Below are 16,841 nucleotides of genomic sequence, written 5' to 3'. Positions count from 1 at the left end.
GTGACACCTTTTGCCTTGCCCAGTGCTGTCTCTGCTCCGTGGCACGGGGAGGAGCAGCGCCGGCCAAAATGCCGTGTTGGTGCTTGCTGCGTGGGGTATAAGTGGAGCTTGCCTCTGCCCGCTGCAGGAGCAGGGCTGCGTTTCTCTCGCTGTCCTGCTCCTGCCCCGCTCTCCGCAGTGAGGGTTGGGCAGGAAGCAAAAGCTTTCTCAGGTCTCTTGGAGCAAAGAAAGGTCAAGAGGGTGTTTTAAACCGTGACTCTTTCTCTCTTGCAGTCAAAGACCCCTGCTCTGGTGTTTGAGTACATCAATAACACAGATTTTAAGGTGAGTCTGCCTGAGTGTGGAGGGGGGAGGCTTCCCATTTCTGTTAAGAGTGCTGTGATCTTGGGTTGTCAGATACTCCTCGAGAGCTATGGGGGGAGTTTGGAGTTTTCACCTATGTCAGCTTCACTTTCCTTTCCCCATGTAAATCAGAAACCTGTAAATAGGCTTGAGATGAGAAGGAATAAAAAGTTTGTGTGCTGAATCTCCTCCCAACTTTGAGGAGTAAGTTCAACAGGTTAGATATTCTTACTCCCCTCTCAATTTAGTAATTACTGCTGTGCTATATATTCAGCCCAAGTTAATCCCTGTGCTGCGATGCTCTATTTACAGCAGTGCAGTTGATGGAGCAGGTGACACTGATTTGCGCTGGAATCCTTCAGACCTGGGGACTGTGGGGTGGCAGAGGCTGGAGGGTATATCTCCCGCTGCCGGTGGGCCTGGTAGCGGGGGACTGAGCAGTCTTGAATACATCTTAAGAGCTTTTCTGCTTGCCTGAGGCTGCAGCATATTCCCTGGCTCTTCTGATTTCTGGGGAGCTCCAAGTGGTATTACTCCTTCCCGAAATGGGGGTCCTTCTGTCTGAGTGCAGCTACAACGGCCTGTGCTACTGAAATGCTTCTGGCTGGCAGCAGCAAGCTGATCACAAAAGGGATATGTAATTAGCACCACACCTATTTTAATGGTATCTTTGCTTCCCCCATGTGAATCTTTACCCTAAGTCATTAAGTCAGTGGTGGAGAATTAATTGAGCAGTTGCCATTAGAAAGCCAGCAGTCATCCCCTCCTGCACTGTTCAGAGCTCTCTTTCGTTCCATGTTATGGGACGGTGCTTTTTTTCTTCCTGTCTGTGCCGGAGTGTTATGTAGGTACACATCTTGTAGGATGCAGCTTCAGCAGGTACACCAAACACCCAGAGAAGGACCCTGGGTTGGTGTTGGTGGAAAAGAGGCAGCTTGTCAGCTGGCCCACGGACCATCTCACCTGCAGCCCCGCACGCTGCGAGGCAGCACGCGTTGTTTCTGTCCCTCTGGGGTTGGTCTGGCGAGCTGAATCCTGCTGGGTGGGACCCTGTGCATAGCCAGAGCTGCAGCCATGCTGGCGGTGGTAGTCTTAGTGCTATTTAATCTCACGTAGAGACTTACTGCAGAAGGTAGAGTAATAGTAACTTGCAGCAGCGTCTGCCCTGACAGCTCTGGGTGGGGAGATGAGCGTTGCCTCCATCAAGTAAACAGCCACGAGAGAAGTGCTACGTGGTGACCTTTCAGGGCTAATTAAAGCAGGCTTGGTTTGTCTGGCCTTCGTTGACATCAGCTGGGCTGTTCCAGTGCCACATGTCTGTCCGGAACGTGCCTCTGTCCTGCTTCTGATGACCCAGGGACTCTTCATAAGGCTGATCCTGGAAGTTTTTAACTTTTTGTATTTAGAAATATTTATTTATTTATTTAATATATGGCTTGAGATAAAATAGGTTGCTAGGGCAGCAGCACACCTTGCTGAGGATCGCTTTGCGTGTCTCCTAGTCAAAATGTGATTACACCACTCTGTCGTGTCCGTAGAGGAAAAAATTATCATCTAAGATATCACCCAGTAACTGAAATATGTTTACGAAGTGGAGCGTTAAGTAGTAACTTGAGGCTGGTGGCCAATAGGGACTCTTAACTGAAAAATGCAGGGCTTGGAGAACATGGTCGGTCAGCCGTCCCAGCCACACTGAGAGCCATCACAGGCACTGTTGCAGCCAGTAAGGCAACGTTGGTCTGGCCACAGCAGAAGTAACAGTGCTCAGCTCTGGCTGTTGCATTAGAAACAACTGGATTAGTTTGCAGCAGATCATTTCTAGCCTCCTAGGAGAAAGCCTGGCTCCTCGAGGAAGTCCAGATTCATAGCTGTGCAAGTCCAAGACAGAAAGTATTGATGCTTTTGATGCTGATTGGTACAAGGCAGGAATAACTTGTCTTGGGAATGCAAGCGTGTCCCCCAGGGCATGCAGTATGGCTGTTCCTGTTCAGAGCTTATTTGTAACCTGAATTTCACTAGCTATGTATGGGGCGTGTGGGTTATTTGAGCTATGCTCCCATGAGCTCTGCTGCCTATTTGGGTAGGTTCTTGGGACCGCAGCTAACTGGCAGATTACAGAGCTGCTGCTACTCACAGGTGCCTGTGGATATCTTCTATACAGAGGCTCCCAAGCTGTCTCTTCCCTTGCTCTGAAGTGCCCTTGCCAAGCAGAAAGTACACAGAGTAGATGAGACCACTTGTGTTGGAGATCTTGGCTTGCCCTAAACCTCTGTACGTGAAGCAGCTGGAGAGCACCCAGTCACTGTCCGCTCTGCTCCACAGTCCTGATCTCCCTGGACAGCCAAATTCTGCTGGAGTTAAGTGCCACATGAGCTAATCCTGGTGACAGGGACTTGCCCTCTTTGTTTTGAGGTGACTGCTGCTGATCTGCCCACCTCTGCATTGACTTCTGGATTCAGCAGTACTGATGAGTACCATGCGTCTCGCTGGCAAATCACCTTCAGGGTGTGTGAGGGGGTTCCCGGGGCAGCTTGTGTACAGCAGGTAGCTGCTGACCGCTTTACAAGATTGCATTTTTCTCTGTCCTGTTGGCAATAGTTGCTCACAAGCTTGGATGTCTCCTCAGTTGTCTCCTTTCTGGCAGTTTCTTTCCTTCGACATTATTATTTTTTGCTTAGTGTTAATACTTTCACCCCTTTGCCCATTCAAGTGGCAGGATACTATTCATGGCCGTGCACCCATGAAAATAGCTGCTGGGTTTCCTCGGCTCTCTGTACATGGACAGAAGCTGCAGTTCTGTGGGGCCTAAGCCATGGCTGTGGACGATTCCAGATCAGAAGCACAAGCTTGTATTCCACACGGTTTGGCTATTTTTAAACAGGAGACTTAGGTGATACCTCCCTAGAGCTGATTACGTTTTCTTAAATTACCCGGCTGGGTCCCTTCTGAAAGTGACGGCTCTGTACTCGCAGGGATGATGAGTTGGAACGAGACTAAATGCATATTCTGCTGTGTGAGGACAGCAGCTTGTGTATGGGGCTAGTGTTTCTCTTCAGACCTGCTGTATTACTTGTCATCTGTGAGCACTCAAGCTACCCATAGTCATCCGCCTTAAATGATAGCTGCACCGCAGAGCCATGCAGTTGATCGAGTAACCATTAGTGAAATTAAATGTCTTTTGCTAATTGGTTTCAAACTAGAAATGAGATGCCTGTCCTTCAACCACCGTCAGCTGTCACATATTTTGTGTAGTCCATGAGCATACCTGGTACTGTGCCTTTCATTGCTCCAAAGAGGCAAATCCCTTGGGAAAGAAGGGGGCAGAGCCAGTTTTCGAGGAGCACTTCTGAGTTGGGTTTGCTCTTTCATTCCTAAAACACACTAGCAGGTTTGCAGCTGAAGAGGAGGAGATGGGCAAGAAAGGTGAGCGGTGAAAGGTTGCTTCAGGATGTTCAGCCTGTTGGAGTTGTGGAGACAGCAGGCTTTTGAGTCAAATTTTCCATTTCACCTGGACCTCGGTGAATTTTCAGGCCAAGTCGCTGTGAGGGAAGTGTGCGCGCGCGGGTTTTATCCTTGTACATCCAAGGTTAGTTTAAAAAACAGTTGTTGCCCTGCATAGGCAATGCAGAAGTATGAAAGATTCTCCTCCCTTGCATGGCTGCCGAGGCCGGGATGCTTTGGGAGCCATTTCTTTTTCTTTTGCTGCTGCCTGCTCTGGCCAAAGCAGTGTCTCTCTCCTCCGACAGCTCCTCGCAGCCACCCTGTTGCTGTGCAGATGCTGCTTCCTGCACGTAGCCAGCTGTGTTGCTCGCTCAAGGGAGAAGAATAAGCGTTTTAACTCCTGTCAGCCCCATGGAGAGGGGAAGCATGTCTCTGCCTCCTCGGGCACTAACGGGATTAGTTTATGATTGGTTACGTGATGCATGCCAAAATATCACTGAAAGCTGGAGAGGGGTAGAGGCTGCCTGTGGGTGAGTTTGGCCTTTCCTCGTGCTCTGTATGGAGACAGGAGACCAGCCCAGGTCTCCGAGGCCTTGTGCGATCCTGAGTGCTGGCAGTTAGCTAAGCAGGTGTTTGAGCTGGGTCTGAGTGATCCCCACAGTGATCTTTCTGATAGTTTTACTCCAAAGAGCCATCTGTAAGAGCAGAGCATGGGACATGTCTGTAAAGGAGGTGTCTGCTCTCCCCTGCTAGGCTGGGCAAAGGGGATTTGGAGCCCACTGTCAAAGCCTTCTTGGGACAGCTGCTCTGCAGGACCCACTTGCAGTGGAAACCTTGGCTCTGTCCTTCAAAGCCTTCTGCGTTCACCGGCTGCCTGCAGCGGGGCTGAGCACGCTCCTGCAGGGACTGTTCCCCGCAGCCAGCGGAGCCTGGGCGCTGCTAGCCACACTGTTGGCCTTGGCACAGCGAGAGGGTCAGAGGTGCTGGGTTTCACAGGCACCTCTTCTAGGGAAGCCTCTTGAAAGCTGGTTGCCCAACGGCTGCCTCTGCTGAAGTCTATGAGTCGGAGAAGTGGCAGCATCATGGGCCCGAGAAGAAAGGCATCGGTGACCTCCCTTCCATCCCCTCCCTGCTTACAGGCAGCGAGAGGCAGAGGAGCTAGGGAATGGAGAAAATGGGGTCTAGCCTTGTTCTGCCACTGCCTGTCCTGCCCTCCTCCTTCCCCAGGTGCATTGATGTTGCCAGGTGAAGTTGAACAGGGTGATGATTCCCAGAAAGACATGTTTTAAGCATCTCTGTCCCCCCCATAGTGTTTGTTACCTAAGCAAGCCATTTAAACAAACTCCTGGAAGGGCTCAGCTGTCCTCTGCTGGCCCTGGGTTGTGCATCAGAGCCATGCGCAACCAAGTCAGGACATCTATCCCTGCTGTAGGTTGTGGCTATGTCTTTTTTGCGTCCCTGCTCACTTGTCTGCTTCAGTTGGTTGCTCCGAAGTGTTAGGTTCATCCCAGCTCATGAGAATACAATGCTGCTTGTGTCCCAGAGGCTGTTAAAGCTCTGCGTGTTTAAGTGACACTTGTATGTTGTCAAATGATTTCCCAGAGCAGTATTGAGGGTGGTGGGGCTGTTTTAAGCTGGCCCTAAGTAAGGCAGGATCCTGAGGATCTCAGCATGGACCTGGAGGGGATCCGAGGCCAGAGCTGCTTTCTTGGAATGTGAATTGCAATCTCTTGCTCTGGGATTTTTCCTGAAGCTGCCAAGTGGTGCCCGTGGTGGGCAGCTGGCTCCAGTGCTGATGCAATCGGTGATTTGACCGAGCTGTGAGATGATCCTTGTTTGTTAGAAAGGGCAGAGGGGTCTGGTCCTGCTGCTGCCCTGTGAATGTCCTTCCTTGCCCTGCCCTGGCGTCTCACCTTGCTTCTCCCCGGACGAGAGCACAGCCCAACGGGGTCGGGCTGGCGCCGCTGCCAATGACAGATATAGAGCAGAAGGCAAATTTGGGGCCAGTTGTGACCTGGCATGGGAGTGACAGGATGATGAGTTCTCCAGTGACGGTGCTGGTGGCACGGTGCAGGTTAAAGTGCACCCTGGATCTTTGTCACTTCCGCATGAGCAGCCACAGAAGGACACAGAGGAGAGCAGGGTGGCGAACGTGTGCTGGCAACAAGCACTTCACTGCGACTCTGAGCGGTGCTCTCCTTGGCCCCACAAACACTTCTGTGCTGTTGAGTTGCATTAGCCTTTATCCTGGGATAGAGGGGAGCCTCCACGGCTCTGAGGCCGTCTGGACCCCTTGTGCTTCCCCACCCCATGCTCCTTTAGGTTAATGTTTTCCTCTCCCTGCCCCACCTTGAGCACTTGGAAGCCTTGCCCGTGTGTTCCCAGCCTGCCTGCTCTGAACGCTGTTCTCCATGATGTCCATGTCACCGTGATGACTTTGCATGTGAACACAGATCATCTGTGCCAACTCCAGCATGCTCTGAAGGGCTTCCTGTCTTCCCCTTGGACAGACAGCTTGCCTGTCTCCTGCTGGAAAGAAGATGTGACAGGTCTGAATGATCCCAGTAGCATTTCACAGGAGCTCTTGCATCCTTTTGGGATTTCCTAGCGTGTAGCCCTGGCAGGTCTGAGACCAGGACAGCCCTTGGGAGAGGCAGCATTCACAGGGGATCTGGAATGGGATCAGTGATTGGAGGCAAGGTGGGGTGCACGAAATGAAACTAATCCAAATCTGGAGTATTTATTTTTGTTTCTCTCTCCCCTCCCCCCTCCCCCCCCCAAATCTGTTTCAGCAACTGTACCAGATCCTGACAGACTTTGATATTCGGTTTTATATGTATGAGCTGCTGAAGGTGAGTGGCATTGCATATGGCAGTCTGGATGGGGAGACCAGGAATGAGAGAGGCAGTAGCGGGGCTCACGAGGCAATGCTACTAAGCAGTTACTTCTCTCATGTTCAGGGCAGAATCCATGTCTCATAACCCGGGAAGGGTTGGGAAGAGATCTGGTTACCTGGCTTGTTGCTGTGAGGTATTACAGCCAAACTGGGGACCTTTGGTCACCTTCAGAGAGTTTCTGATTCTCTGGGGTCTGTTCTTTCCCCGTGAAGCATTTGTGATTGTTAGTCGCCAGGTAGGGCTGTGCCTGGTCTCCCTGTGTCTCTAGCACCATTGGGCTGCTATGAGGAAAATCAGCTCCCTCCCAGCCAGACCCAGTACAAGCACGGAGAGGTGATTGCAGGGCTGGGGAACTGGGGACTCTTTAGCATGCTAGAGAGAGCAGAAGAGAGGGATTGCCAGCTCCGGGCTTTCTTCTGCTCCAGTATTCAAATGCAGCCCCAGAAGGTGACTTCTGCCCACTTGGTCTTAGACCCTGTGTCTCTGGGTTGGGGATGTAGGCACTTCAAGAACAAGCTGGCCAGCTTGGTGCCCTGTGGTCACAGAACCCCATGGATGTGGTCTTGGGGAACGAAGCTTCTGGTTATGCTGGCTGTTATATGTTGATATAACACTGGTATTTTCCTCTGAGACCTCCCAGCCAAAGCTTTCCCTGCCCCTCTGACGAAGAGTGCCCTAAATACCTCCCCTTAACTAGCCTCGCTTGCACCTCCCCATGGAAATGCTCACGGAGCCATATGGCAGATCTGTTGCGCTGCCTCTCTGGGGTCTCCGGCTGCAGGACAGGGGAGGCAGCAGGGCATTAGGGAGAGCTTACAGGTTTTGGCTGATCCCAGGGCTGTTCTGTGCTGACCTGCTGGAGCAGCAGCTTGGCTGTGTCGGGTCCTAGCAGGGCCTCGGGACTTCTGGGCTGACACTTTGCAGGTCCCCTGCCTCTGGAAATGAGTGGGACAGGCTAGGGAAAGCCCTTTGTGCTCCAGGACTTGCTGACTGCAGGAGACTTCCTGAAATAGATCTAGTGGGCTTGAGTGAGGCTTTCTTCTCTGCACCCCCAAGCTTGCTGCACCTATCTGCAAGGGAAAGGCCTTCCTACGGAAGGTTGGAGGCAGCCCGGGATTAGGGTGGGAGGGGTGATGAGGTTTAGAAGATCCAGCCTTGGGACAAGCAAGACAGTAGAGCAGCTTCATCCCTGGAAGCAGTTTGTCCAATCTGTTATAGATCTCCTGTACTGGAGATCCCAGGACCACCGTTTGCTGTGACTCCTGTTGGTTGTGAGGCCACGTGTCATTGCAGGGATGTTCCCTGAGGCCTTGCTGTGATGGAAGCTGTGGCCTCTTATGCTTCCTGCTGCGGCAGGGGCCCAAGGGCCGTGTTACTTCCCTGGCACTGATGTCTTGGATATTGAATGACTGGAGGCTGTACCCTCCTTCCGTGCTGCTGGAGATCTCAGAGCATCTGATAGATGTTGATGGATGGATCTCCCTCCCCCTTGGAGATGAGAAAACAACATTCTCACCCCCTTGCTCAAGGGAACAGCTGCAGGGGGGGGGCGAGTGGTGCAAGGTCAGGGAGCTGGAGGGCTTATGTGTGCTCCTGCCTTCAAGCTTTAAGCAGCATCGCCCTCCCTCGTGCTATCATTTGCCTTTTGTAAGTGCAGGTTTGGCTTAAATGAGCAGGGCAGGGGTGACTTTCTAGCATGTGTTTTGGGACACAGGTCGAAAGCTGCACTGGAAGGCCATAAAACTGTATGCATGTAAGAATCATCCCCTTCTGGGGAAGAGAGCGTGACCTAGGAAGCACAGGGCTACCCAGGTTGGAGCATTGGGCTTGCCACCAGGTGGGACGCCTCTCTGCATCACGTTCTTCAAAGACCGTGCAAGGAACATGGTTCCAGGACCTGTGGCTGCAGCAGCACACGAGATCAATACAGTCTCGTTGCCAGCTTGTCACTTCATCACGTGCAGCGTAAGAGCTGAAAATGCCAGTTTCTTGTGCCAGGGTTGCAGCACTTCCTTGTGAACGGGGCACTCTTGCTCCTGGCCAGGAACTGTCTGTTATATTGTTAATGCTGTGCCCGTGGTTATGGACATGTCTAATGTATGTGCGTGTGTCTGCCAGGCCCTGGATTACTGTCACAGCATGGGGATCATGCACAGGGACGTCAAACCGCACAACGTCATGATAGACCACCAACAGAAAAAGGTACTGTGGCACCAGGGCTTAGAAGCAGGGTTTTTCCAGGGAAACTTGAAACTCCGCTGCCTCTGTACCCATAGCCTGGGCAGCTGTACTTACCCCTTTAACCTTTCTTTACCGGCTCCCCTCTGCTTGTGCCTGCGTCAGGAGATGGCCAGAGTCCCACTGGGGAGCACTGCAGTGGGAGTCCATGGCTTGGAGGTCGCTCTTCCCCCCCCAGCCGACCACGCTGGGTTTCTTTGCTGCGAGGAGCAGGTCTGGGCTGTTAATCTCCACATGGGGAGGTGTGGCAGTAGGGTGCAGAGGCCCTGGGCAGAAGAAGGGTGGCCTTGTCTGAAATACACGTGGCTGTTTTTACCTAGGGAACGTAAGCTCCTCCTGTAGTACAGCCTGCTTGTCCCACAGTGGCTTTCTCACTTCTAGGGTGTGCTAGTTAGATCACAGGAAACGTCTGTACCCAGCTTGCTACCGTGGAAATGGGCAGCACAGGGAGTTTCCCCACCCCGTCATGGCACTTGTACCTCATCGGGTGCTGTGTGTATCTGTCTCTCCAGGGACCTGGGATTTGCAGCAACGAATTAGTTGCTGGTCCGCAGGTCCCTCCCTGTCAATCAGCGATGGCTGTACAGGCAAGGCAATGTTTATGAGGAGGGGGAAATCTCTTACTAGACCCGCTGTCCTTCAGTAACATGGCAGGTCATCCATCCCTGCGGCTGCGGAGGAGATGGTCTGCCTTGCAGGATGTGGTGGGCCCCCCTCCTACCTCGTTGCCTGCCCTCAGCCCCCAGTTAAAATCAACGCTGCCTTCGGCCCAGCCCGTCTAAACAGCGGGATAAGACAGCTGGCTTTTGCCTGTTCCCTAGTACGCAGTGACCTGTCCGCTGTGGCTGGTGGTGCTGGTAAGGAGCCAGTTGCCCAGCAGTAACAGCGTGCTTGGACTCAGGAGGCAGAGGAGCTCTCTAAGCTGGGCTTTGCCCCACCAGCTGGTGATAGGGGGAAGGGAAGAGCCTGACCAGAGCACTGCTGAGAGCATCTCCTGTCCTCAGAGCGCCTCCCTGCATCCCGGGCTCCACGCTTGCATCACAGGATTGAGAGGTTTGGCCAACGTGGCTTCACCTAACCGGCTCATACTGAGGCTCCTGACTCTGTGTCTCTTTATCGCATGTTCAGCTGCGGCTCATAGACTGGGGTCTGGCCGAATTCTACCATCCAGCTCAGGAATACAATGTCCGTGTGGCCTCTAGGTACTTCAAAGGACCAGAGCTCCTTGTGGACTACCAAGTAAGAGTCTGCCTCCTCCTTGCTAGCCAGTGATACCACTTGTGGTTGCACTTTGGCCACCTTTGGGTTGTCTGGTTTTGCCTGCCAGGGCATTGCCTGGGTTGGAAGGAGGCTGGCTGTGAAGTGAAAAGGCTGAGGTTGTCTGTGCGGTTGGGGAACCGGGCCGTGGTGAGCGCGCCTTTTCTGACAGCTTCTCCTTTTTCCTCTCAGATGTATGACTACAGCTTAGACATGTGGAGTTTAGGCTGTATGCTGGCAAGCATGATCTTCCGAAAGGAGCCCTTCTTCCACGGCCAGGACAATTATGACCAAGTAAAGACTTTGCTACCTGGCTTATTTCATGAGACGTTTGTCACCACCTCACCTCCGTGTCTATAGTGGGGAGGTTCTGGGGATCGGACCACCAGGCTGGGAGGATGTTGCTACATGCTTAGTTAAGCCATCTGGGATTATGCTTCATTTGCCTTGTGTAGGAGACTTGTTTTCTGCACATATTGCAAAAACAAGTTTCGAGGGAGATATTCCTTCCATCTGGGATGTTTCCAGAAGGAGAGCTCTTAGATTTGGGCAGCTCTGCCTCTGCAAAAGAGTGGTGGCCTGCCTTTCTCCCTCTCAACATGCCTTTTGTTCCAGCTGGTTCGCATCGCAAAGGTCCTGGGCACAGAAGAGCTGTATGGGTATCTCAAGAAGTACCACATAGAACTGGACCCGCACTTCAATGATATCCTGGGCCAGTAAGTGGAGAAGTGAAATGCTGCCTTTTTTCCTTGTAACACAGAGAGGGAGATAAACTGATGTCCATCCCCTTGAAGGCCTCTCAGCAAAGGCCTGCTTTGATCTTCTGGGTCACAATGCTGCTTGCAGGCCTCCCATCTGGCTGCTCACGTCATCTCAGGAGGTCACTGAAATGCAGGCTCTTTCCTTTTGCCTCTCCCATGATCCACGAGCCATGACCTGTTTCTTCCTTCTGCTCATTGACATCCTAGAAGTGGAGATGTAGACCCTGGAGTTGAGTGTGGGCTGAGGGGCTCAAAATCTCCCAGTTGAGATTTCTGAAAAGGACAAGAGGTGGATGGGATAGCAAGGACAGCTTCTGTGAGGCTGGCTGGCAAGCCAGAGCACTTCTGGTCCCAAGGGTGTCACCCTGCCTGCTGCATGCTGTTCTCTAGTCCCTGTAGACAGAAGGGAATGTGCAATATTGTGCCTTTCCCAGGCGTAGGACATCCTCACAATTGTGTACCTAAAGAAGAGGGTTTTCCCCCTTCGGCAAGTGCTTGCTGAGCAGTAGCTTGTGCAAGGAAGAGCTGTAGGCAGTGTCCGTCACAGCCATCAGAAGTGGATAGTGGGAGGTGACTCCCCCGGGACCTCTGGGTACTGCTGTGCTGGTCAGAGCTGGGCAGTGACAGCTCGTCCCTTTGCAGGCATTCCCGGAAACGCTGGGAGAACTTCATCCACAGTGAGAACAGACACCTGGTCAGTCCCGAAGTCCTAGACCTCCTGGACAAGCTCCTGCGATATGACCATCAACAGAGGCTGACCGCCAAGGAGGCGATGGAGCACCCCTATTTCTGTGAGTCTGTGGAGAAGCTGGGGTCAGCTGGGACGGAGAGGGGTCTTGGGTCGTGGGGGCAAATTTCAGCTCCCTGCTCTGCAAAAGCCTTCGTGGCTCTGTGGGTTTTGAGGGCAGTTTCTCTGGAAGGGTTTGCCAGGGTGGAGCTTCCGCTTTATTAAATGCTGTTTCCCCTTCCTGCCTGGTCTGTGTCTCCTGCAGATCCAGTGGTGAAGGAGCAGTCCCAGCCCAGCTCAGAAAATGCTGTGCTCTCCAGTGGCCTGACAACAGCGCGATGAAGACTGGAAAACGACGGGTAATTCAAGATGTTTACAAATAAAAGCAAAACCTTCGGTCACACAGTGAAGGGAAAAGAACCAAGGACCCCCCCCTCCTTCCCCTCCCCTTTATACTCGGCAGAAATCTAACCTTGGGGGGGGTCATAAACCTCAGTTCCTCTCTGGTGGTTGTGGTTAATGTAACTCTAACCCTGTGGTACCAAAGCCCTGGGCAAATGGTCTTGCAAGAGCTAAACATGTAGTGATATCCCCAGGGCTCAACACAACTGATTCTGGTTCACATCTCTATGGATCCTTCTCTTCCTTCTCAGTCCAGCCTTCCCCACCACGCTGGTGGGGACAAATTGGTCGTTCCACCATCAGCCCTTAGCATGCCTCTTTCTAAACATGCCTTTCTGACTTGTAGACTCTGGATGAACCAAATTCAGGCTGGGGGTCAGCAGGTGCAACTCTGTTTTGAGGTCCAAGTCCTACTGCTCACTCTGGGCTTGAATTTGGCCCTTGAATTCCAGTTTCAATTGCGAATGCCGGGGCGGTTGGGGGGAGGGGGGAGGTTCAACAAAAAACAGCCCACAAACCCAGCAGCATCTCAGGATTGGTTTGGAGCATTAAAACGAAGGCACTGATCCGAGTTGCTGGGGAGAGGTGAGATTCCCCCCTCCAGGTGTGTTTGACAAAGGCTCGCTCTGAGAAGAAACTCAATAGACCTGCTTTGGAAACTTGTGAATGTGAGGGCTGCTCTTGTGGCAGGAGAGGGGAGCGACTATCCAGACTTTCCCACTGAGCTCAGGAAAGTCGGTGTTGCAAGACTTCTTGTGATAGGTGTGCAACCACGTACCTCATGACGTGGCTCCCATGAGAATTCGTGCCAGACGCAGACTTGTGCCAGAGCACAGCTCTGGAGCGGTTCGATCCAGCACCGCAGGATGGAGGGGTGGAGAGGAGGCCAGGGAGGAGAGCACAGGGAGGGGGAAGGATCAGCAAACAGCGGCGTGGTCTGTCGGGGAGGGGGGCTGTGCAGCTACTGATCCAGGACTTGGGATCCCACGTAGTGTTTTAACAAAGAAGTCAGCCGTTTGTTGAATTCTGGGGTGCCGATCCTGTTGTGGGGGGTGGGGGGTTCGTCTTGCGGGTTCTTTCATCAGATCCCTCGATGGCTTTATAGCCCCACAATTCACAGTTGCCTCCTCTACTTGTTCTGTGTGTAACTTCATCAAGTGGTTCTGGTGACACTCAAACCTAGAAGCTGGAGATAGTGTTTTCCCACCAGCACCTAAACACAGAATTTCCTTCTGCGGCATTGTCGAAATAGTTAATTTTTTACAAGGTTGCAATGTTTCTATTTGAAACATCTGTTTACATTCCATATTCCAATAAAGTTCTATTGGCATCGATAGCAGGTCAATCCATTTGTATAATTCACTGAAACCAATAAATATCTATACGTCTGAACGTCTGCCGTCTCAAATCTATGGGATAGCCAGAAAGTGAGAGCTGAAGGTATTGCCTCCTCGAGGAGGCCAGGTTGGCTCTTCCGGCCCCTCTTGTCTGAGTATTTTGGGATCTCTTAGTCTTTGGTTGCAGTTCTTCATGCTGTCAGCCCTGAGAGTTTCACAGTGGCCGATTGTCTCCGCTTCCACGGGGCCACAGAGGAGGTGCGAGGTTTTGGGTACAGTGCGGGAGTCGGCCGCTGTGGTACGTTGGACTCAAACAGCCAGTGCCCGCGGTACCGGTCTCAGTCTGTCTGTTACACGGCTGGTCAGAGGAGAAGTCACCGATGCATGGCTGGAAGTTGGGGGTTCTCCACGTGTGTACCCCCATGCTTGTCTCCTCTCGGCCTGAGTGGATGGCTTTTTCTAAAGATGTGCTGAGCAGGCTCTTTTTTCCTCCCACCCTGGGATGTGACCGGTGCGTCAGCTCAGTTTTCGGTGTCCGGGCTGAGGAGCCGTCTGTGGTGTTGCTGCCATGCCACAGGGCCCTCGCTAACATTAACTCTCTTGCAGATGCTGCTGAAGGCTTTGAGGAGTGTTTCCAGCCCTTTGTCCTTCCATCTGCCCGACCTACAGGCTGCCTGGCCTGAGAGGCGTGGGGGTCTCTTGTGCTCTTAAGCTGTGCTAATACCAGCAGGGTTGGTTTGGGGTTTTAACATCAATTTCTGAACTGATTTTAAACGTGTATTGAATTGCTCCATTGAGAAGAGGCAGGAGTGGATGTTTCTCATGGCCTGTCCAAGTTGCTATGGGGGAAACTTGCCTGTTTTCCAGCTCTTGTGTGTTGGCATTCCCAGCTTCTGGAGAGCCAAGGCAGAAGAGGCGGGGGGGAGAAGAACAGGTTCAGTGCGGGAATTTTGATAGGTGAAAAAGGTTGATCGTTGTATATGAGTGCTTGACAGTCTCCAAACCTGATGGTGGAGTTTGAGTGGTGCTTCGGGAAGTATCAGTTCTGTAAACCTGAGTCAGAAATTCCTTCCTGGTACCCTCAAGCAGAGGAAGAGATGCTCTTCCCAGCCGGTGAAATGGGTAAATGGCTTTCCCTGGTTGCAGTAACCAGAGAGGCTGGAACAACCTGCCCTGTATCTCCCCACATCCCTACCCCAGCTCTAGGGTAGGATGAGCTGTGACAGATTCATCCCGGAGGGAAACATGGCAGCTGAGTAAGCGTAGCCTGGGAGCGAGGAGGGTGTGGAGTCTCCTGATCCCAGGGCGGTGTGGACACTTGGCTGCAGCTCGGTCCAGTTCCTCTCTGCACCCATCGGCCCCTCCAGCAGTCGGAGCAGGAAACCCTGCTCTCCTCTGGACCTTAGCAAAGCGTCGTCCTGCCTGTAGGGACAGCCGGGAGCTGGAGAAGACAGTGTCTTGTCCTTAGGAAGGAAGGAGACTGGGGAACGTGCATCTTCATATGCTTTCTCCTGGAGAAAGTTGGGAGAGTCCTGGTGCACGTCCTGGCCTTTTCAGCTAGCCTGGTCCCAGCTTTCTAGCAGAGGTAGAGCGCAGGTTTGGCTGAGTGCCTTGTGAGAGGAAAGGCTCAAAACCGGAATCGTGGCAGCCGTTGAGGGATGCAGTAGGAGAGGGATGTGGTAAGCAATGTCCCCAGCTTGTCTGTGCCTGTTGGAAGTGTGCCGTGGCATGACAGGAGCCTTTAGCAGGACTAGAGGCGATGTTTGCGGCAGTGGAGGGAGACTTAACACAGGAGGTTGGGGAGAAAAAAGTCCTAACTTATGTCTGGCTGCCTGTGAAAGTGCTGCTTTGCTGGACTGCGTCTCTCCCTTGCCTTGCTCAGCCCTGCCTTCCCCTTCCAAAGCAGGCTGAGGATCCCCCGCTGTCCCCACATCCAGAGGGGCATGGAGGGTGCGGCCGGGCCTGGCTGGGAGTGGGGTGGCAGGACGTGGGGCAGCGTGCCCCGCCATCTCCTCGTCACCTGGGGCCGCAGGAGCTCTTGTGTCAAGCTGGCAGTGCCCTGTGACGCTCACTTCCCTCCTCCCGTCTCTCCTCAGGTCCGATGCTGTTGCTCCCAATTTTCCATAAGCAGAATGAGAACCAAATCAAACGTCCTATCGGCGCGTGTAGAGTGACGGCGGGCAGACTGTGCGGCGCGGGCAGGGCTGAGAGCGGGTCAGCACGCCTGGCTGGATGGCACTCGCCTCTTTATGACCGCAGCCCTTCCCTCCGAGTGTTAAAGGTTCTTCTGCCTTTGGTTCCTTGTTGAGCTCTTCCTGACCCAGAAAGCATGGAAACGTGAAGGGTGTGCAAAGCAGTTGTTGGTTAGTTGTTCCTTCCTCCGTTCTGGCTGTTCCCCCCAACCTCTGATGGACCACTGTTAGCCAGCTTGCGCCTGTCTCTGCCAGGGCACGGGGGTGGCAGGGGGTGTACTATCACGGTGGACAGTTCTATATTATAATTAAAAGAATTCTATATTGTTGAATAAAAGTTTTAAAAGAAGCATACGAGGAGGAGTATTCAGTGGGGAGGGAGCTGTGGGACAGGACCGGCCACACTGGAGAATGCTGGCAGCGTGAGCCGTTCCCCGTGCCGTGCTAGGACAGGCTGGGCGAGGAGAGCAGGAGGAACTAGTTGTACAAAATCACCGCAGGCAGAGGCAAAGGAGCCACTTGCCACCTTTGGGGGTGTCCCTCCTTAGGCCCCCACACTCTTCTGGAGGTGCCTGCCTGGGTGGTGGCCTGAGTGCTAATGCTGGTACCTGCTTTTCCCAGCCTGTGGAGCTTGGGCATGGCTCTGTCTCTGCACCCCAGGAGCTCCCATGTCTTCCTCTTTCTTGGACTGAGACTCTCCTCCTCCCCAGCACCATCACTGCAAAGCCCTGACGTGGTGCTTCACCGGCAGCTCTCAGGAGAGCCTGGCTGCAATGCTGGTGGTTGTCCAAGCTGTGCTCTGGTCTTAGATGTTAACGGACCACTTGAAACTCTGGTCTAAAAACCTCCAGCTGGACTCTGTACAACTGTACACGGTCATTTCTCTTCCGTTGTCCTATTCCTTCGCTGCCCATGTGTTTTTCCCTACGCAGTTTTCCCCTATACTGAAGCTGCCCAGGCTGAGGGTACCTCTGAGACAAGGCTCTTGACTGGGAAAGATAGCCCTGTTGTCGGTTCCCAGGGAGAGGAGCTCGGGTAAGGCGAGCTATGGGCTCCTGCCGGCGCAGAACCACACGGTGCTGCTCTCACCCAGCCCTGGGCAGCGGCCAAAGTGGAAATGGCAGGCGTGAGTCCTCGCACAAAGCCTGAAATTTGCCAACACCGTCCTCGTGCGTCGCATGTGGAGATGTGCCGCTGCGGGGCCAGATGTGGACATGTACATCAGGTAAGTTCAAGTTACTGGTGCT

The 16,841-nt window shown here is 53.1% G+C and overlaps 1 protein-coding gene across 3 annotated transcripts in view; it reads left to right on the top strand.

Moving 5' to 3' along the window:
- CSNK2A2 (casein kinase 2 alpha 2) overlaps positions 1-15,937 on the top strand; it is a 28,391-nt gene extending 12,454 nt beyond the window's left edge. For 2 of the 3 annotated variants that reach the window (XM_050904099.1, XM_050904101.1), the window contains 8 exons: positions 274-324; positions 6,576-6,635; positions 8,799-8,882; positions 10,047-10,157; positions 10,368-10,469; positions 10,791-10,891; positions 11,579-11,727; positions 11,929-12,541. In XM_050904099.1, the coding sequence (XP_050760056.1) occupies positions 274-324; positions 6,576-6,635; positions 8,799-8,882; positions 10,047-10,157; positions 10,368-10,469; positions 10,791-10,891; positions 11,579-11,727; positions 11,929-12,005 (735 nt within the window). In that variant the 3' untranslated portion in view covers positions 12,006-12,541. Of the gene's footprint in view, positions 1-273; positions 325-6,575; positions 6,636-8,798; positions 8,883-10,046; positions 10,158-10,367; positions 10,470-10,790; positions 10,892-11,578; positions 11,728-11,928; positions 12,542-15,498 lie in introns of those variants that run through there. The other variant, XM_050904100.1, reaches the window with a different exon arrangement.
- The last annotated feature ends 904 nt before the right edge of the window (positions 15,938-16,841 follow it).

The sequence above is a fragment of the Gymnogyps californianus genome, chromosome 12 (assembly GCF_018139145.2).
Source record: "Gymnogyps californianus isolate 813 chromosome 12, ASM1813914v2, whole genome shotgun sequence".
NCBI lineage: Eukaryota > Metazoa > Chordata > Aves > Accipitriformes > Cathartidae > Gymnogyps > Gymnogyps californianus.
Note: the sequence above shows the minus strand (reverse complement) of the source record. Positions and strands in the feature narration are given on the sequence as shown.